The sequence below is a fragment of the Tinamus guttatus genome, unplaced genomic scaffold (genome assembly GCF_059628265.1).
Source record: "Tinamus guttatus ecotype Peru unplaced genomic scaffold, ASM5962826v1 Tinamus_guttatus_pri_ptg000115l, whole genome shotgun sequence".
NCBI lineage: Eukaryota > Metazoa > Chordata > Aves > Tinamiformes > Tinamidae > Tinamus > Tinamus guttatus.
This window is the reverse complement of record NW_028288649.1, coordinates 9300480-9322232: the sequence shown is the minus strand read 5'-3', so window position 1 is coordinate 9322232 and position 21753 is coordinate 9300480. Positions and strand designations below refer to the sequence as shown.

Genomic DNA, 21753 nt, shown 5'->3' with positions numbered 1-21753 from the left:
CTACTGTTCTTTCCCGTAGGCTGCAGATGTTAGGTTCCTGAGGTCTGAACTGTGCTGAAGTCACTTTTAAAAGTGGAAACTTAGGTACCTATCTTAACGGAAAGCACTGATCCTTAATATGTATTTTAGGTTTCTGAGTCCACCTGACTTGCAAGGAATTTAGGCAGTCGAACACCTCATATCTCGGTGCTTCAGACCTAGCAACAAGAGTCTTGCCATCCCTAAGAAAGCTTTCAAATCCAGAATGAAGTGGCTCACTCTTCAACATTGTCTTTATGTCCAAAATAGACATTTTTTTTTCCTCCGAAATTCAAACCTATTAAGACAGAATTTTTTCAGGATGTTTTTAAGAGAGCCGGAAAACTCCGCATTTGTGGGGAGAAGAAGGCAGGGGCAGGGGCAGGTGGTGCTGAAGAGGAAGTTATTTCAGAGCCAATACTCTCTGGAATCTTTGGAGACTGAAGAAGAAGCAATTAAAAGCAAATCCATTCGGTTATGGTGTTCCTGACATAATGCGAAAAAAAATGAGTATGAGGCATTAAATTTACCCACAGCCACATTGATTCAGTATCTAAAATGTCTTTTCATCTTTTAAAATGCAGAGCCAATTGTGGCATCCCACTACTGAAATGAGAGATGTAATTCTTCTAGTTATATTAACTGTATTTATCCATTTTTAATTATGTATAACTTTAATTTATTTTAAAACAGATGAATATTTTTCAAATACAATATTATTTGACAGGGACAGTTATTTTTTTTCCTTCCAATTCATTTCAGATTATATTTATATCATTTGCTTACTGACCTCTCAAAGTCAGCTTTTATAGCAGCTTTCAAGAAGGCAAATAATCTCATGGTTCAGAGCAATGATGAAGCTTCAGAACAAAGGTTTAAAGCCAAAGATAGCTGGAAAAATGCTGATAGCATAAAAATAAGTATATATCCCTCCAACAAAAATACCGTGTATTTGGGTTAGAATGGAACAGCCATTCTTTAACACTTAGTATGGAAAGCATCTCTGAACCTATTTGCTTTTCTGAGTTCATGCCCACTCCATGCCCTGCAGTCTGATTTCACACTGTCATGCCTATGAGTGATAGTGTCCTGAGTGAAATGATCTGTTTCTTTCTACTTTAGGCTTCTTCTTGGTCCTGGAGTATTCCTGTAAAATGAAATATGATGGCACCTTTTTTTTTTTTTTTTCCAGTATTGATGCATTGACAGGAAGGTGTAAAGTGTTTGCTAGCTGCTTTTTCAGCTGCTGTGGTCAAATCCATGACTGGCAGCCTCCCTTGCCCAGGTTGCTCTGCCAGTATTTTCTTTTTTATATATGTAAGTATATACATGTACATATAGACATGTACATAAATGTATGTGTTTTTATATATACATACATGTATAAGTATATACAGATATATACATAATATAAAACTGTCGTGCTAACATCCCACATATATTGATTTGTCACCGACCATGAGAGGGTTAAATAGCAAGGCATAGAAAATCCAGTATACATTCTAACATTTAGGCTTTATCCTTTATTAGGTAGTGAGTAAGAGACATAAAAAGAATCGAGTTTGTTGTTTACAGCTGAAAGTTAAAAGAGACTTGTGTGAACAAAAACTTGTTCCATAGAGCACTGTGACAAAAGAGGTCCAAGACAACTGAAAGTGTCATTGCAAATGAGCTGATGTAAGTAGTTGGAAAGACACTCCTATTTCTAGCAACATTTGTGTTAACTCTGCCTTAGTACTGTGCCTCCATACATGCCACAGGCCATAATATTTTGACAAGGATCAGCCCGTTGCTTTTAACGGCATCTCGACAACACAACGGGATGTACAGCAGGTACACACGTATCAGAACGCTGTGCTTAAGAGCCTATAGTCTCTTCCTTTCCAGTCTGCACATCTTCTCATGAGAAGAAGTCCCTCCCCAGCCCATCTGCCTTCCCAGAACACCAGTTCTCCTTGGCTCGTTCAGCAAATCGCTAATTCCATAGGCTATTACGAAAGGCTCTGGAGACATGTGGCAGTTCATGGAGCACAGCTACAAACCACTGCCCTGTTCAAGGAGGAATTTGCGCACAGCTGGCAATGGCATTACGACTGCTGCAAAAAGAAGGAAGGTTGAAAATAGGCTTAAAAACACCCAAGGCCAAGATTTTGCAAAGAGAAGTTTAATGTTACTAGGATATATACCCAAATAAGTGGAAACATTTTTCTAAATGAATGGTAGGCCCACACTTTGAAGGCTGGCCTGTTTTACTGCCTCTTTACTGGGAGCTGCAGAGTATGGAGCCCTTTTAAATGTCAGCCCCTAGTTATTTAGGTGCCTAAACTTGGCTTCAGGAACTTACCCATACTCTTCTCTTTTTGGAAATTGGGCCAAAGCAAACCAGCTAATAACCAGCCCTGAAATCACCATCACACTTGCTTTATGTCTGCACTGGAGTGAATTAAATACAACCAAAAGCCCAATTGATTTCAAGGCACAAACGTTGCAAATAAACTGGATGACATACACATACATAATATAGAACTTATTTTAATACTTGTAGATAAATAAATGCATCTCTTTGGAATTCTTTGGACACAGACATCCATGGAACCTCTTCTTTCTCTCTTTTTATATATATATTTTTTATAAAATCTATATGCAGAGAGGTTTAAAAAATGGCAAATACCAATGTATATGGAAGGCTCACTGAAGAACTGCAAGTCAAAGTGCTTTATATTCCCATTCTCTAGATCTCACAACGGACCATATTAACCACAGGCAGTATCAGATAGCAACCACGTGGTCAATATTTTGCATTACTACATTTTAATAAAATCTTTTAAATTATCTTCTCATCTAAACTTAAATTATGTTTTTAATTTTTATTCCTCCTAAATGTATGGTAGGCATTTCACTTAGCTACACATCAGAGTGGTTGCATGTGACTCAGCAGCACACTCCAAAATATTAGTAAATACTTTTCAGCTCCCTATGGGAAAAAGCAGGCAGCAAGAATCAGATTCAAGACATGTCTATTTTTTTCTCTGTTGTTTGTTACTTACCACTTAATGACCCACATGTGAAAGTCAATGGTTATATAATTATTTTATATAGTAGATCTTCTGTTTATAAGTTATTTTTCTTACTCTAACATATATACAATATATCTATATATACCCCTGATAAATCTTACTTTAAAGGGACACTGTCAACCCCTTTAAGCCTCACAGTAAATGCATAAGGCTTTAAGCTGTCCATACATAAAGGTCAGCTACAGAATTCAAGGGTCCCTTCAAATCCTAAAGATTGTATTTGCTCCAAACCCACAATGTGCAGTTATTTCATAATATGTATCTCATGTGTTGCTGTTTACGTTTTATATGTATATTAAAACATTTTATATCACATCAGCAGGAAATAAAACAAGAGAATAGATCTGTTTCTAAGACTAAGCCTATAGCAAAAATATGTTACCTGTATCTACAGACACTCCCACTGGTATGATATAAAAAAAATATGTGCCATTCTTGGGATAAAATTCTGGCTACATTGCAGTCAGGGGGAACCTTATATTGACTTAAATGAGGCCAGGATTTCTCTCTTGGTTTTCATTTGCTAGTTATGACTTTGTGTAACCCATTTGTGTCCTCTCTCTGCTCAACACTGAAGTGTCATGCCTGTTTCATCAAAAGAGTGTATTTTTTTTTGCTGTCCACTGGCATGCCTTAAACAGTAGCCAATCCTGTATGCATTACACCTTTTGGATATACACACACTGTACACATATGTTCTCAGCTAAATAAAAGTTTGCCCTACTCTGTGTACAGCACATGGATTTACTTTTCTTTTTTTTTTTTTTTTTACAGTATCTTCTTTATCATTCACTTTGTCCTAACCATAGATTATCTTCATGCCCATTCTTCTGCAGGTGAGGAAATCCATTTTGCTCACCAGCTCCACATTATTGTCATCATTTTTGACTACTTAACAAGGTAAGTGACATAATTTGTTCATTTTATCTTTTGCAACTCAGTAAGAAACCTAGTGGCATAGATAGAGACACAATACTACTGTTTTACAAGACATCTATTGTAACTACTTTTGTTCAGATAAATACCCAGTAACTGCTGATTTGGCAGGAGGATTGATAAGGGTACTACTATTCACAGTGTTTCTTTTTTTCCTTCTTCTTTAATCTACAGAATAAAGTATTTTATGTACATTGGAACCAGTTAATGCCCTTTAGACAAATTTGTAAGTTGTTTCATAAAGCAGGAAAGACATTGCAGGGAAATATGTGCCAAAAAGCACAGTCAAAAGGCTTTTTTTATATGTCACTACAAGTCAATGCTGGAGATCAGTTCTAAAACGATCAATACTCAGGAGGAATGCTCTCATCTGGAGAAAATACTGCCCATTCCCCCTTCTAGAATTTGTTCAGTTCTCTATCAAAAGTCCTGGCTCTTCATATATACTTTAAACTATAAATAAACACTGCATAGTTCAATGTTCTTCATTTTGTTTGTTTGTTTGCTTGCTTGCTTTGATTTGAAAAATTATTGCAGTACAATTAATTCCTGTTTGGAGTTCAATAAGGAGCGAACAGCACAGGAGTATGGGTGGTCCGTATAGGCCCTGGAGCTGGTCGTAGGAGTGCTGGAGGAAGTGCTGAAGTCTGGAAAAGGGTAGCTGCTGGGGCTGTTCGAAGACTGAAAGGGGAATTCACAGCCACAGCAGCAGCTGCTGCTGCAGCTGCTAGCGGATTTGGTAGGATTCGCGGAGCCATCGGCTTTGAAGGTTCCTTTGAAAATACTAATTTTACCTGTGGGGAAGAGAGAAAACAAACAAACAGAGAGAGATAATTTGTTCATATTAGCCACATGACAGAAATCTTGACTTAGACTGTAAGTGGAAAATCAAGAAAGAGAGGCCTTGCTCTGGTTACTGACACTATGAACTGCAGGGTTGTGACGGGAGAAATGATCTCCTGCACATTGAACAAAAGTGAGCGGGATTTGGTACGGGACAAAGTGTTTCAATATTTGTTTGGCTGTGGACTCACATCTAAGCACTGAGATTTATTATTTAATATGAGAGGAGAAATCAAAGCAAATCTAGAGAGGGGCTGGAAAATCTGTACCAAAGTAAAACTATGTGTACCCTGCAAGAATTAAATAAGAAAGAATTAGCCATCAATTAGAGATGTCTATCTGGTCATGCTAATGACCAGAGCAGAATGAAAATATGTCCTTTTTTCTGGTATGACCAAGAAGATACTTTTGTTTTTATTATTGCTAGGAGGGAAGTTCTGCTTAAAAACTCCAGTTAACTGCTCTTTATTAGCTTGTGTCTAAGTAATTCAAAAAAACTTAACTTGCACAAGTTATGAAAATCTCCTAACTTTTCATGTGTTCAAATAGGCGGTAAAATCTATCATCGGCACTGCCCTACATTGTCTTGCTCTGTCTTCAGAAGCTCTTTTCTACACAGATACTATTCACTCATACAAAGACTGTGAAAAAGTGTCAGATATTCAAAAAATACTGTCATGATAAGCTTTTGTCTACATCACTTAAGAAGGGGCAAAACTATGATATTGTAACTAATCACTGGAGCTTTCACTTTCAAAAAACTTGTATAACATGGGCCTTGTGCAATACCAAATACAATTTAGAAAATCCTTCATTTAATGGTTTCCAGGGAGAAAAAAAAAATCTCAAGCATAATCTCAAGCATCATGGTTTATTATATCAAAGACTAATTAAAAATGCTCACAGAGTTCCTTTATCATTTGTGTCTAGAGTGTTTATATTTAGTACATGTGCAAATGAACACCACAGTAGTCTACACAGATTTCTGTAGACTACAATGGGATTTAATTTTCTAATGAAAAGTTAGGAACCTGAATAACTTTGTTGTTCTGGTTTTATAATTCTGAGATAAGGATATAGACTTCACCCAGTGACAAACTAAACTGGCTCTGTCAGACTTGAGGTGGGCTTCATACCCTCGGATGAGCTGCTGGCCTTTCTCAGGAACATATAAATGACATGGTTCATCTCAATCTAAGTATGGACACTTTTCACTCACAGGAAAAGACCAATTGCTCATCCTTGAAATTGAAAAGGGTTTTCAAATAATTATCTTGCAGTACATCAGTTTGATATTTTCCACTTAACAGTAGTTTTTTGAGTGAATAGTTAGAAAGGAAAGACAGGAATTGCCTGGCAAGACTCAGCATTACATTATCACTGTATTCCAAAAGTTTTTTTTTTCCTTTGCCAGCCAGATGGATACTGGCAACTCTTTTGGCCTCATGGTCTTTTAAATTTCTGGAAGAGATATTCAAAGGGAACCAAATTCCATACTTTTCTTAACTGAGGACATACAGTTTTTAGATATAAATCTCCTCATTGCATGTATGTTAATCAATGATCTTATCTTTTTCTTGATCAGTGCTAGACCCACGCATCCAAGTTTTCTTCTTCTCTCTCTGAATATTTTATTTGTTCCTCTCTCCCTAATATTTATCTAGTAAACAGTTTTTTTAGCCTTTGTTAGAACAGGCAGTAAAAAACAACAAGAACAACAAAAGCCACACACACACAGAAGTACCAAAAAAACCTCCAAATGAGTTCCTTCTGTGGTCTGGGATGTGTTTCATCAGAGCCATCTCACTACAGAGAAGTCAAATAAGTCCCAAATAAGTCCTAGCATTACAGGATTTCTTAAACTGTGAAACTGTAGCATGGGAATTTATAAAGCATTTTTCTCTGAAACACGCATAACTAGACTGGACAAAGCATTATAAATGTTGGACTGAAAATGGCATTGGAAAACTGCTGTTCTAGAAAAACTATGAAAATGTAGAATGTCCTTTTTCCAACATCTACTGAAAAAATTTTGTGATGCTGATGCATTTTTGTCATGAAGAGCAAAGACCTTAGGTGATTGTTTATATTAAAAGACTTGCACAACCTTATTTTGGAGTTAAGGAATCAGAAAATATGAATGAAGTTAGAGAGCCCTTTAGTTAATTTATTAAAAAGTTTCTGATTCTCTTTTCAGGACAGTATCAAACCAATAATATGTAGCATATTCGGTACAATGTGTATTCATTTAAAATCACCCCACTATAAACAGGTCAAAATGAAGAAATAAGAGCTAAGATTCATTTGATTTACAGTGACATGAATAAAGGGACAATAAGTGACTTGAAAAAATGGTGAGGATTTAAGAAAGATTACAGGTATAGAGCTCATCAAAAACATTTATAATCAAAGTAAAATTAGCACATCTTTGGCTTCTTGCTAGGTCATATGTATTGGAAGTGACAGCAATTTTGCTACTTTTTTTTTTCAAGCAAAAATGAAATAGAGAACTGCTCTTATCCCTTTTCAGTGTAGCCTCTATTCAGCTACATATATCTGTCGGTTTATTGCTAAAGCATTCTCTCTCCTTTAAATATCTCTTCTGTCTTTGCTCACTTCCAGCTTGAATTGTGGACTGTGACAGTGGGGATCGTGGGAGTGAGAGAGCAGGAGAAACAAACTCCCTGTGCTATTGCTCTGTGAAACTGAATGGCCTTGAGTGGAGTTCTCAGAAATCACCACTACAAAAATAAGTGAATAGATTATTATGTGAGCAGTAACAACAGTCATTTAATAGATATTTCTATCCTTTGGGAAACAATGGATTTCCTAAAGGAATAATAATCCTGTCAGTAAGGCTAGAGATATTCCATATCCTACTTTCCTAATTATATATTTTCTATTCCTTTCAGTATAGTTTATATCTGTTGGAGACCTTGGTCTCCCTGAAGTATTACTGAAAAACCCAATGGGGTCATTTCCTTACTAGTGGGTCTGCCAGAACAGCGCACTATAGCGTTTCGACATCTGGGAAAGGGCCTACCCACTGAATGATGCATAAATATTCCATCCATTAGGGCTGTCTGAAAAAGGACAGATTTTCTGTTGCCATGAAAAAAAAAAGTGCTAGTTGAATGAGAAGAGAATGGCTTTCAGAGAAAAGAGCTCAAAATTCTGCCTCTCTTAAGGAGGATGGACAATGAGTGAGTGGAAGATTTGTATGAAGCCAGTGAGTCAACACTCTCCCCCTGCCAAAACTCTCTGTAAACCCTTACAAAACCACATGCCACACACAAAAAAATCACAGTTTATCTGATGGAGATAAATGACACACGCTTCACTCTCCAACCCACAATATAAGCTGTTTCTTGACTAATGGCAGAATCCTAACAGGGTTTTTATTAAAAAGTAAACTATTTTTTTTATTTTCATCCTTTGAAGCTAACAAGAACTGTGCTTCAGAAAGCTTATCCTGGCAGTTGGGAATGTGACGAGAACCATGCTGAAGCTGAGTGGAATGAACTGCAAGACAGATTTCTTTTTAATTGTTTCAATTGTTATCTGAGTAGTTTTTTAAATTAGGGTAGAATTAAAGATTTTTTTAATGTTTGTAGAGCTAAATAAAGTAATTTCACCACTATTGTGTTTAGTGAAAACTGGAATGATCCTGTTTAGCATCTGGATATTTCTTTCCGCTCTTGCTGTTTAATGACCTTGAAACAAGGCTCTTTTCTGAGGTCGTTCAGTGCAGTTACAAAACAAGCATGTACAGATTGTAGTCCAGAACCCACCAAAGTAAATAAAAGTCTCACATAGGTTCTATGGGCTCATTCAGACACTCCCACCACCTAAACTACCCCTCTCATCCTGAATGTATTTTCCACTCACATTTTCTAAAAGGGTTTTGTGAATAAGAAGGCGGTTGGCTTACCCCTAAAGGATGTGTTCCCTTTTGGAGTTTGTTGTAAGGGCTGTATTTAGGTTTAGGTGGTTTCCCAGCAGCTCTGTCTTTGTGCCTTCTACTGCTTATGTGCTGTTAAAAAGAATATATGGAAAAAAAACAATGAGCGTTATTTCCTTAACAGACCACTTCACCTTCTGCTTTAAGGTGCTCCAGTATTGAAGGCTACTGCCTCCAATATTCAAAATACTGGAGGCACTGCCTCCTCTCCTATTCAAAAAAAAATTAAAAAAGGATGAAATCTTTAAGCCCATAAGCAGCTCAGAGATATTTTAAAGATTTCAGCTGAAAGATGATTAAATGTCAAACTAAGTGACAGTGAAATAAAATCACAAAGTGCATTATCTTCTTCATAAAATCTATTAGATTTTACAAGACTTCTATACAGACTATGCTGAGTACCAGATGTAAGGGACTTTTTCAGAACTATTTTTTTACTTTGATTTTAATTCTCAAAAGAGTTCTCACAAAAAGAACAAAGGCAGAAGAAAGAATCGGACATTTTTTTCTTCTGAAAACATAAGATGAACATTGCTATTGTCCATTACAGAATTTATCTTCATTCCTGTAAAGTTCCTTAACAAGTATTTAATTCCAAAAGGCACATGGAATTAAACTAAGTGTTTCAGAGAACAAAGGCTTTGTTCATCTGAAGAATGACTGAATATAACTTAGTGTAATTGCAACTTGGAGGTCATGCTTCTCAGTTACAGAGCAACACTGATAAAAAAAAATTAAAAATCCTATCCATCCCACATTTCTAAGCAGGTTATTCAGCATTCTGTGAAACTACTTGTTGTACCCACCTCCACATCTTTGTCAAGGGAGATATCATGCAGCACATTAAATGGCAGGGTTTATCAGCTCACAACAATTAGAGTAGTCTAAAGACAGTTGTAACATGTTGCAGCTCAGAGATTCCATAACTCTTTTTTAAAAAAAGATATAATCACGAGCTTTTGAGAAAAATGCATTCAGTGCAAGGGAAAGTCATACCAAAACCAAAACACACAGCACAAAGGTCAAGTGCGAAGGGCAAAATCTGCAAGCTCCATTTAGATGTGAATTGTCACACTGCCACATGTTGATTGGGTTGGTACTTTACCACCATGAAAACAAAGAATAGCCAAGGATTCACACTCTGCAAGCTAGCTGAGTACCTGTTTCAGTTGTGTCTCAGAGTTTACGTGCACATCACATATTTCACAGTGAAATGTTTTGTTCTGAAGGCCTGTGTTTCCTTTATTCACAGGTCCCTTGCCTTTTACGCCTGCCCGGGGAAACGCTTTTATGGTTCCACTTCCATTCCGAGCTTCCAGCATAGTTTTGTGCTTAGTCCCTGGAGACATTAGAAATGGGAAACAGAAAAAACTTTGGCAATTTGATTGCATTCATTGTGTTTTGTTCTGTTTTGTTTTGTTTTGCTACAAAAAAAAAGAAATATATGAACCTCAGCTTGGTGCCATGTGTTATCCTTGGAACATGACTGTGTTTGCCTGTATTGGATTCATATTGATGCATTAGTATGTCACATCTCATATATATTTATTTAATTACTTATCTGTAGGTACTACACTAGAACAAAGCAGCCACACCAATAAGTAGTGGCACAGTCAGGTATCCTGATGTGAAGTTAAATGGATGTGACATTTCTCATTAATTCCTGCTGCTAATGAGACCTGAACTGCAGTTGCAAAGGAAGAGTAATTTACCTATTAAAGATGTTGTTGGCTTTGATTTGTACTCCTCCTGAATGGATTGATAAACAGTATTCATTAGTTAGCTTACACTTGAATCTGTAATTAACTAACTAGTTCTCAAATGAAAGAAGGGACAGAGGTTTCTGCCAGCAACTTATGGATCTCAGTGGCCTGGTCAGAAACCAGAACGCATGAGAACTATGCACTTTGCTTGTATTTTTTATTAAAATAAATGTTGGCTAGAAAACAATAGTGTCCTGTTGCTGCACTTGTATTCAGACTATACACTTTCTTGCACTAATGACTTCCACACAGGTAGTCTCTGATAATAATGGACTACTACCATGCACAGAATTGGTGCTCTAGTAGTAATCACTACATGCATCTACACGTACACATCTACAGGCATGCAGGCGTGTGAGTATAGGCACAGTTTATCAGCACAGAAGACTAAATTTGGAGGTGCTTTTTCTAAGTATTCCCAATAATGTCTCTCATCTTGATCAGAAGAATGTATGATATAGTCTTCATATAAAGTTAAATGGGTGCAGCTTTATTAACTTCAATTTCTACCAGTTAAAATTTGGCATACAGCAAACACAGCATTCAAAACTGATTAGGCTTTGTTTCTCATGAATACTAACAAATTATCATTTCCTTTTTAAGTTAAATCTATTCTACACTCATGCCAAAGTTATTTCTTTTCTTTTTTTTTCATTACATCAGAAGACTATTCCTCACTTTGGTGCAGGTATATCTTTTTTTTTTTTTTTTTGTCTTTCAGAGCTGAGGTTATCTTTCTGTTTCTTTCTTCTTTTTACTATGCTCTCAGATAACCCCTGGCACCAAAAATAAGGGCACTTATAGGACTATCATAGATGGTCACTGCTACCATATTAAATCTCAAGATCTTTTAACTCTGCTCACTGCAAACCCAGTGAAAATTATGTTTAAAAGAGTGATGGTGAATGATGTCCTTCTACCACTGATACTTATGAATGCTTTTTACTTTACTAATTAGAAAAGGTTTAAAATTCAAGAAAGAGATAACGAATTGCCCATTGAACTCTCAAGCAGTAATCACTCTCAGCCAGTTTAAAAAAATAGAAAAAATATATAATTTTCAATAGTTATTAGACAATATGTACCTGAGAATTCTAGCTCTCATCATTGAACTCTGTTTGACTGATGCTCCCTGTTCCAACCTTAGACTGTTAGATTTCGCACAACACTAAAGGCATTCATACTCAGCTTGCTAGTTGCCATAAACAGAAGTATGCGAACCCTGAACATCAAAGGTAATGAAGCATGAGCTGTCACTTAGCTCTATAAGGTCTGGAAGCTGCAAAAGCTAAAATGGGAGAAAACGGGTAACTCGCAAGCAATAGAATTCCTTTCTTCGCCCTTTATGAAAGACTCTTTGCTTGTCATTTTTATTCTTTAATAGTTAATGAATTCCATGTAATTGCCAGTTTTCTGCCACCTCTTTGTCCCCTGCTGCAAGAGATCTAATCTATTCAGGGGAAGATAATTGCAGAGCTCTTAAGAAAGAAGGAAAAAAAGGAAGAAAGAAAGAAAGCACTGCTCCATCTCACCACTGTTGTGCGCCTCCAGCTGCGAGGCTGAGTTGACAGCGACTTTGCATAGTGAACAGTACAGCAGTCTTTTTGCTTTTTCTTCCTCCGTCTCCACGGAAGGGCATGTGGTGCTGCTAGTGGCTGTTGTGGGGATTTTCTCCACTTTAGAGGTGATCTCCGTTGTCATAACACTGCTTTTCCGGATTTCCACGGTTGTCGTTGTTGATATTGCTGGTGTCCCTGTGGCAACGTCTGTGGGCAAAGGGAGGAGATGAAGAGAAGCAAAATAGAAGCTGGTGACCCTTGATGTTTGCGTGTCTGCATCCTAATGCTGTAACCACACAGACAGCCTAACCATGCTTGAGAAGCGACAAATAGTGATAAACTAAATATGACCTTCATTTTCTTTTTCTTTTATTTACTAAATACAGAATTCCCATGTGTCAATATGTCATGTATTCTGTTCCAGCATTCTGCTAACGCCCAGTAAATTCAGAATTCATAAACTAAGAAGATGATAGGTCATTAAGTTGTACTGCACAGTTGAAGGAGATAAATCACTAAAAGATATCATATGAATTACCAGTACCATAGGCAGTTAAAGAGGTAAATAAGCTTCCATAGAGCTGCATAGCACTTACTCTGATTAAGTAGTCAATGAAAAGTTTTAACAGTCTGTACTCACAAAACTAAAAATAATTTTACGTTTTTGATATCAGATAAAGTAAAATATTGACAATTCACTTGATCTCAGCCAAAACTAATATTAAAAGAATAATAATTATTAAGACACAGTATACATATATATTTACACATATCCTAATAATATATGCTAATATGATAGTGATTAAATATACAACATTCTATATTTGACATCTACACAAACATCAGTAAGACTTCTGTGTATCAGTTTTATATTAGAAAAAAACTCTAAGCACGCTATATACCTAAGTCTATTTGGAAATTTAGTGCCTGAATCTAAGAGCAAGTGGCATTTGAGTAGTTTTCAAACCTAAGAGAAAGAACGCACACAGTAGGATTGTGATCTGAATAATGTATAAATAGTATTTTGTATGATTAATTTCTAAGCATCAGTGTTCAATAGTGCCAGTAAACACAGCAAACTCCTCAAGTCTCCAAATGAGTTTGTTTCCATCAGGTAAGTATGAGGAGGTCTACCCCTCTGTCGAGATCTTGCCATCCAAGTCCTAACAGTAACAAGAAGCTGACAGCTTTAACTCCTGCAGGGTTCCCACAGATCTTTCCTCACCACATTTTGGTGTCTAAATGCCCTGCACACAGATTATCCGGCTGGAGAGCATAGTATTCTCACCTCTTTGTTTCTTCCACTGAAGCTCTCTTATTTCCTATTAAATATCTCTGCAGTGCCAGAGAAAGAGAAAATTATATGTCAATATTCTCTGATCATTAAGTACTTATCAGGGTACAGGACTAAGATCCAGCACTGCGGTGGCAGAGAAGAAGGTGGGAAATAAGGGACAGAAGGAGGTGAGGGACAGATGCAGTCATGCCCTTTTGGAGAGGAAAAGCTTTGTAGTGCTGGGCTTTGCCATTTTAAATATATTGAGGAGCAGTTTCTCCCACAAGAAATATTAGTTACTTTATTGAGGATACTTTTGGATTTAAGTAGCTACCAATGCAAATAGCTCAGTTTATTTCATATGTCCCTTACTGTTAGTACGCTCTACCTGTAATACACTTTATCAACTGGCATCTATTAGAATAGGCAAAATAAGTATTCTTCGGCTTGTGGATCCCGGTATGTGTTGTGATGCTGGAAGAACACAATAAATGATGCCTGCAGAGGTATGGCTCAGACTAATCCTATTTAACAATTTCATTAATGAAGAACATGCCTATTAGCAGACAAGAGCAAAGTGAGAGCAAATGAAATCACACTGAGAGGTATGATTCAAAACAATCATAACACATTGGAGAAACAGTCTATAGAAAATAAGAAGCTTTTTTTTTATATATAAATGCAATTGCAGGAATCCACACTGAGTAGGATTAATCTGATATTTTAAAACAGAATGAAGAAAGTTCCAGTTGCGGGTTTTTCAGAAAACATTGTCAGTAATGGAAAACAAGGTCAGCACAGGTCATTTATACCATAGGGGTATTATGGAAAAGGGATTATGACTCCATTATATTGAAAGTGCTAAGTGAAAGATTTATGAAGTACTTTTTCTCTTCTAATCAGCACTGAAGATCTATGGACTGCAAACGTCAAATTAACTGTTCACTGACAGTAATTCAGCAATGAATACAATTGCAAACCAACTGGGGAGGGACCTGGGGAGGAGTTGCAAGGTAGGAACCTGAAATGAATCAGAGGTTTAGAAAGCATGGCCCAGGCTGGGAAATGTTGAAGAAATATGCTGAAAGAAATGCTCTGAACATCAATATTATGTATTTGAGAATATGGAAGATGAAGGGTAAATATTAACAACAGCTTTTAAATCTCTAGAATGTAGCTAAAAATAAGAGAGTAGACTCTGCTCCCTGATCCTTCTGAACAGACAAGGACTATTGGATTATGGCAACAGATACTCAGATTAGACATCAGGAAATTCTTTCTAATATTAAAGCTCGTAAAACCTTAGAATACAGAGATGATGAAATATTGCATGTTAGAAGACTTGGAACTGGTTGAACAAATATTTGCAGGAGAAAATACAGATATGATCCCATTTTCAGTTAGTGGAGGATAATAAAGGTTAGCTTTGAGGTCCCTTCCCGCCCTGTAGAATTCTATGATATGTGTATTTTGTTATGTTTCTACATATATTCCAAAAGAGTTTTTGAAAATTATTATTATTAAAACAAAAATCTGTATTTATGAAATGAATATTCTACATACTGTCAGGCATTAAAGCATACAGAAAGTGTATGGCCCCCAATCAAGGTCTAATTATTTTTTTTTTTCCCAGAGAGTGATTTCAGAGGTGGTTATACCCTGAATGTACTGAGGACATGAACGCTGCTGCAGAGTGAACACCACTTTCTTGCTGAACATTCTGTTCTTGTTTTTTACTGATCAACAATAATGCTTCAAAAGAAAAACACTATTTTGAAACATTCAGCTTTGCGTTGGGAAACTGATGAGTTGAATGAAGCATTTCTAGATCTGTCCTCAAAACTACACATTTAACTAGTCATTCCTTTCCCATCCTGTAACGGCTGTGTTGATATTGGCTTTCTTCAGTTCAATGTTGCTTCAGTGAAGTTATTTTTATTAAAAGGCCTCTCCCAGCAGCAGTTTAAAACTTGAGTTTCTTTATCCTTGGACTATTTATACAGTAGTAGAACTAGCCAACAAATTTTCATTGTGTAAAGGAAGGCAGAGGGCAGATAGCAGCACAGAAAGGGAAGGGAAAAAGAAAAAGAAAAGCATTAACGTTCTCTAAGGATTGATGGCAAGGTTGATACTCATCCTAATCTTACAGGAAATTAGATCCGTACATCAATGACCATTACCAGTTTTGCAGCGCAAGGGTCAGTATGCCTTAAGAAAAGTACAGATCATCATTTCTTTATGTTCCACATGTAGGAAAACCTGGGGCAATGAACCATAAAAAGCTTAGATAATTGCAGATTTTATTCTGCTTCAGATATCTGACCTCCTGTTTGGACTGTGATCTTGTATTTCACTATGCAATTATCTTAAAGTGAAAAGAAAATACTGTCAATTATGTTAGTCATTTCGAAGGTAGGTTAAAATACATGCATGAGAGCATCATTGCACATAAAAATTAAACTAAAAATGTTAAATGTCACCAGCACACTTCAACTAATTCTTCCCCTAAGAAAAATACCAGTGTTCACAGTATGTATTCTGCTCATATACTTTCAAAGAATGGCCTATTTTAATACGTTGCATATTCCATTAATGCAAACGCACTAATGGCATCAAAATATGCAAGAAAACAACCCTGAGTCCAAGTTCACAATGGAAAAATCACGACATACTTAAATATGCAAAGGTGATGTCCCTCATATATACTAGAAACATTTGCAGGAATTAAAGTGGAAACATTCTGAAGGCTGTTAGTTAAGTAAGTTCACAACCAGTTCTTCTCACCAGTCCTTCTAAACCAACCAGCATGTATCTCTTTGAACATTATACAGTGTTGCTCCTGCACAGTTTGCTGCCCTAAATACAGGGCATTTCATTAAAGGCATAAGGGATTAAAAATCCAAAAAGCAGTAGAAAGATATTTGAACTGATGCCTTGAAGACTGAATCAGCATTTCTTAGCATTACATTATGACAAAGTCTTAAGAACTATTTCAGTAATAAATGATCTAAAATCAACCCTGCAAATTCAGTCACAGTCAAATGGAAGATTTGTTCCTGGTGACGCAGGCTTACAGCACTGTGCTATTTTCATAGCCGTGTCCTGCAGCAAATATTCATTATTGCAACTGTCACTGTTTGGCTTTGACATAGAAGCAGATTGCTAATATTGTATGAAGCTGGATTCCAGCAGCAAAAATGGTAACAATTCAGGATTCACAATAATCCATTTGTATTTCTGGTCCTAATATGGCAATAGCATAAATACTACAATGCAAAAAAATAAATAATAATAATAATAATAAAAAAATCTTACTCACTGGCAAGATCAAAGATTTGTTTTAAGAAGAAAAAGATGATGAAAAAATAGCGAGAACTGACTCTATTGGGTACTACAGATGCCATAGTTCAAGTGGAAAACTGCAAGTGTTTAATTAAGGTCTTCCTAACTAAGCAGGATTAATTTTATATCCCATCTACAAGAGTCATGAATTTTCTTTAGAGTAAAGATGCAGAAAATTACAGTCAACTCATGTTTTTTTTCTCTCTCAGTATGTGAAACTCTCACTCATCAGTTCTTGCAACTAAGCATAAGAATTTCTTAGCCTGAAACTATAAATAGACTCACAGAGAGAAAAGTGCTCTTTGACTTGAAACAGATAGCAACTATTTATGAGCTTATTTTTCCTTCCGCAATCTCAAGTGGCATACATTTAAAAATATCTGATTTAGCACATGCCCATGAATTCTGGTCTCATTTAAATCAATCTTTTCCAACGACATCAAAGGATTGAGCATTTGGCCCATGAGACCACCTAGAAAAAAATAATAAAAAAAGCAGCTTATTCTTTCTTTTGCCAAGGATAAATTGATATGAAATATTTCAGTATACTTTAAGAACTCAGAACTATAAAAGCCTTTTCACTGGCTTGCTTGTAGCAAACCTGCTTAAAGTAACAGACAGCTCCACTACAGATGCTTGATGCAGTGTCATCTTCAAAACCAGTCTCAGAGTATTCGAGTCACAAAGCCGCCAGGAACTGGGTGCCCAATTCCCTTGGGCTGCTTTAAAACTCCCACCATGCCCCCTGTGACAGGAGACATATGGTATGTCCTCTATTTAAAGAGAAGATATCATTTCTTTTGAATCTATAAATATAACAGTGGAGTATATTATAAACAATGCACTGTCTCAGAAAAAAACTAACTGGCTTTTCTGTGCTTGGCTGACTTTCTGTACTCATATACTTAAACATAAGCATGTGTGTTAGTACATTGTTGGATCTGGCACTTAAACAAAACATTTTTTGTGGAACTTTAATTCGAAAGCATTGGCTTCTCTGCCTTTATATGTGCAGAAAACAAACTTGCATATTTTGCGGTTTGTTGATATTTGGGTCATTGTGATATACTGCACAGAAAATCCTTTCAGTATCATACTATGAAAACTTGAGTCATTAGATTTTGTTTTACATTCAAAAACGTGGATTCAATCTATTTTTATACATATATTCTGCCCCTAATGGATATATTTTACTTAGAGAGTCAAAAGTGTATTTTTGGAACTTAGAAGTAATCAAGGAATATCTTTGCAATATAAAACTGATTACCACTGCCTGGTTTAAAAAGTTAAGTATCCTATGTCATATTTTTTTCATATAAAAGATGCAATGATTAGGTGAATTTTGTGTATTTCATTGATACATAGTATACAGTACCTCCTTCAATGAACATTAACTATAGAATTTAATGGTATCTGCCTAAAGTTGTACAGTGTGGATACTAATCAACATACCATAATGAAAGGGTCAAAGGTTCCAAAAATAAATAAATAAAATAAATAAACAAAGCTTTGTATGATCAAACAGGAACAGAATTTGAAAATTTTTGATGAGGTGATCCTTGTGATCTTATCTTAAAGCATCAGATCTTCACCTATTTTTCTCTTTTTGTTCCTTTCCTGTGGGAAACTGAGAAACCATGAGAAAATATGGGAAACTGTGGGAACGGTGAAAGTTAGGAGTGAGAAACCACGAAAGTTAGGAAGAACAGATTAGCAGATAGAGAAACCTAAAATAGAGGCTGGATGCGCCGGTCTCTGGTTGGTTACCTGTGGCCGGTAGCAGGATTGGACCCAGACAGCAAGAGAGTCAGGGAACTGGCTGGAGGCAGGGGAGGGAGCGCGTGGACAGCGCGTGGACAGCGCATGCTCACACACTCAGAGAACATATAAGTTTGCTCTGATGCTCAATAAAACGGCTCTGGCTTAAACCTTAAGCCCCTGCTCCTTCAATGCTCCCACACTTTCCCTGTCCTGGCTGGGTAGTGACGTTCTGATAAAGTTTCATTTTGCTTCCCTTTGCTTAGGTCTCCATCATCACTGCTTTTTGGTATCTAGAAAGTGAAAGGACAAGTGTTTCTAACATATTCCCTAAGCCTGAATGTCCAGAACAAACACAGCTGAAAAAGGGAATGACTGCAAACTTTCCATTATGAAAGCCAAATACCAGGAATTTTCTTGGTGTGCAACTGGAGAAGCAAAGAAGTCATTATTTTGACCAGACTCTGTGTTTTAATACTTAAATAAATCACATTATATACAGTGTTCATCACTTGGAAACAAAGGATGAAGAAACAAATGGTTCTGCTTCAGCCTCATTTCACTGCTGCCTCTGCTTCATGCTTCCTGGTGACGTCTTGGTGGTGACCTGACAGAGGTCAGAATAAAAGGTATTTGATGACAAAACATCTGCACAGAGAGAGGGGCAGCGAAAAGAAGTGCACATAATTCTCTTCTGCTTTTTCTTCCCCGGTTAAAACTGATTTCACTGAGTCCTAAAATGACCCTCTTCATTAATTAGTAGTACACAATTTTCTAACAAAATTATACCTCAGTTTTACCAGCAGTTCCCTCAGTTTAAAGCACAGTTCATTAATCCTGAACAGGATTAATCACGGAAGGATGACTGCATTCCTGTTGAGGTTAATTGAACAGAGCTGGCAGCTACAGCAACAGCTGGGGGTAAAAGGCCTATGGAAAGGAAAGGAGTAAGGTAGGGAAATGTCATGCTGTGCCTGAGTTTTGGAATTATCTGGTAAATGTGCCTGACAAAATTTGACTAGAAGAAAAAGAGATGATGAGGAGAAACCACCTGTTTTTTTTTTTTTTTTTCAAGCTATTTTAAGTAGCTCCTGGTTATGGCTACATTTGGGAGCTGTCCCTTCAGACCTGCTGTTTAGATTTCTCCTCAGTGATGCAGAAGAAAAAGGGCCTTCACAAACTATGAATGAAAGGATCCTTGCACAAGGAGCTTTCGAGGGGAAAATGTGTTTCTTGCTGAAGCTGGCATTGCCATTTACGTAATGAGACTTGTGCAGTGAAAAATTCAATTTAAAGCTAGCCCAAAGAGTTTGTTTAAAGGGTGGAGCCTACAGTCAAGTACAAAAAGGATTTTGCAGACTGTGGTCTCAGCTGCCCTGCTGGAATAAATGCATTTTTGATATGGACTCTAATTTGAAAGTTAAACATAAGGTTGAGAGCTAGATTTCATTTCTGTAGTTATTTTGGAGACTGCAATTTAAGATTAACCATGCAAAACATTGCTTTTAAGATACAAAATAAAACATGCTCATGCTGGTTTGATCATGTATTTAATAGAAAAGTTATATTTTCCTATATGTACGTCCCTCATGCTCTGCAACATCGAAAACTACACTGGAAAATTGTCATCAATTTTACTTCATTGCATGCTTTCAACATGCATTTCCCAACTTTTAAATAAAAGCAAAAGCAAGGAAAAATATATTTGTAGTTCATCTTCCTTAATACATGAGCTGGAACTGTGATCAGTTGAGTTTATCACCAGTAAAAAAAGAAGGAATTGAAACAAGGTATCCTTAGAAGCTAAAAGCACACTAAAAAAATAAGTTCTGTAAAATGTAGTATTACTACCTGTGTAGTAAACTCAGGGCCTCAAATGTGCCTTTTGGCAGCATGAAGGCCAAGAGACACACAGCAGTCCCTATCCATATTACTGAATCCTCTTATCCTCCACAGCAGCATAGCTGCATACAAATTGCCTTGGCTCCCACTGAGCTCCAGACTCTGCTCAGGGATATTTGGGAGAGTTGGCCTTGGCCAGCAGTCATTCAGAGACATCTGTAGCAAAGGAAATGAAGGAATGGTTGAGTTCCAGTGTCCAGGAACATCCCTTGGCACTGTCTGAATCACTGGTGTAGATAACAGCCTGAAATGCTCTTTAAAAATAGGCCATGTCTCACCATCAAGGTCTAGCTGATATGAATTAGACCTAGTCAGTACTGGAGGCATTGATTCCCCAAATAGAAATCAGGAAGAAAAAGTATTCAGTGCCACTGACACCGATGACTTAAAAGTATTACTTCCATGCCCAAAGAGACATTAGGGCTTTAACTCAAGCCACTTCTTACATGGAAAAACAAATTGTTGTTACTATGGCCAGTATGTAATTATGATTCAGTTAAAATGAATGACTCCTACTGCCCCAAAATGCCTACTTCTTACACGTGGGAAAGGAAGCAGTGACCAAGGCATTTTCTTTCAACCTGCACTACCGTCTGTAGTGATGGAAACAAACTTCGAGGGAACAACTCCTAAACCATTCCTCTCCTTAACAGAAACACAGAAGAGACACAGACTGGTTAAACAGTGTTGCAGATCCGAGAAGTACTTTTCACAAAACAAACTGGATGGTAAAGTCCTTCCAACACAGTCTAAGAAAGAATCTGCTGTCGAACCTCTTCCCAACAATCTGACGCAACAAACACAAAAACAACAAAAAGCACAGAGAAGTATTAATTAATTAATTAACACAGAGAAGGAGAAAAAATGCACTACTTTCATTAATCACAAGGGAACAGGGAAGGAATCAGTGAACTTCATTGCAATGTGCATAGGATCTCACTCCAGCTGAGGCGGTTATTTTTCTGAATTTTAACTAAGCTGAACGTCCTCTTCTATACCTCCAACCTTAACTTTGAGTTTTGAAACAGATTTATAGTTCTGTAACCTAAAGTAAATTAAAATAACTGGAATCCAACCTAGAATTTCTGAGAACTCTAACTTCTGAACTGCCCTCCTAAGTGTAATACCTTATGGCATTCTCCTGTCTTGAATCCAGGAATAATTAAAGCTATTCCCCTTACAGCAACTTACTTCCTTTACTGGAGAGCATTAAGTTAGTAAATCTGATTTTGGCAATAAACTAATGTTGTGTCTAATATAAGAATTGTCAGAAGACAGATAAGCATCTGTTGTAACTGTATAATTTTTTTTCACTTGA

General features: G+C 36.7%; 1 protein-coding gene and 1 long non-coding RNA gene across 2 annotated transcripts in view; both read right to left on the bottom strand.

Annotated features, from left to right (window-relative positions):
- Nucleotides 1–3781: 3781 nt before the first annotated feature.
- Nucleotides 3782–21753, bottom strand: part of LOC148595346 (uncharacterized) — a 157328-nt gene continuing 139356 nt past the window's right edge. The window contains exon 2 of the long non-coding RNA XR_015913182.1: nucleotides 3782–3872. This is a non-coding gene — a long non-coding RNA (uncharacterized LOC148595346). The remainder of the gene's footprint in view (nucleotides 3873–21753) is intronic.
- ZNF385D (zinc finger protein 385D) overlaps nucleotides 4542–21753 on the bottom strand; it is a 151592-nt gene continuing 134380 nt past the window's right edge. The window contains exons 5-8 of the mRNA XM_088521198.1: nucleotides 12131–12364; nucleotides 9996–10174; nucleotides 8806–8907; nucleotides 4542–4825 (exon numbers count right to left, since the gene is read on the bottom strand). Coding sequence (XP_088377324.1) covers nucleotides 4592–4825; nucleotides 8806–8907; nucleotides 9996–10174; nucleotides 12131–12364 — 749 coding nt within the window. The 3' untranslated portion in view covers nucleotides 4542–4591. The remainder of the gene's footprint in view (nucleotides 4826–8805; nucleotides 8908–9995; nucleotides 10175–12130; nucleotides 12365–21753) is intronic.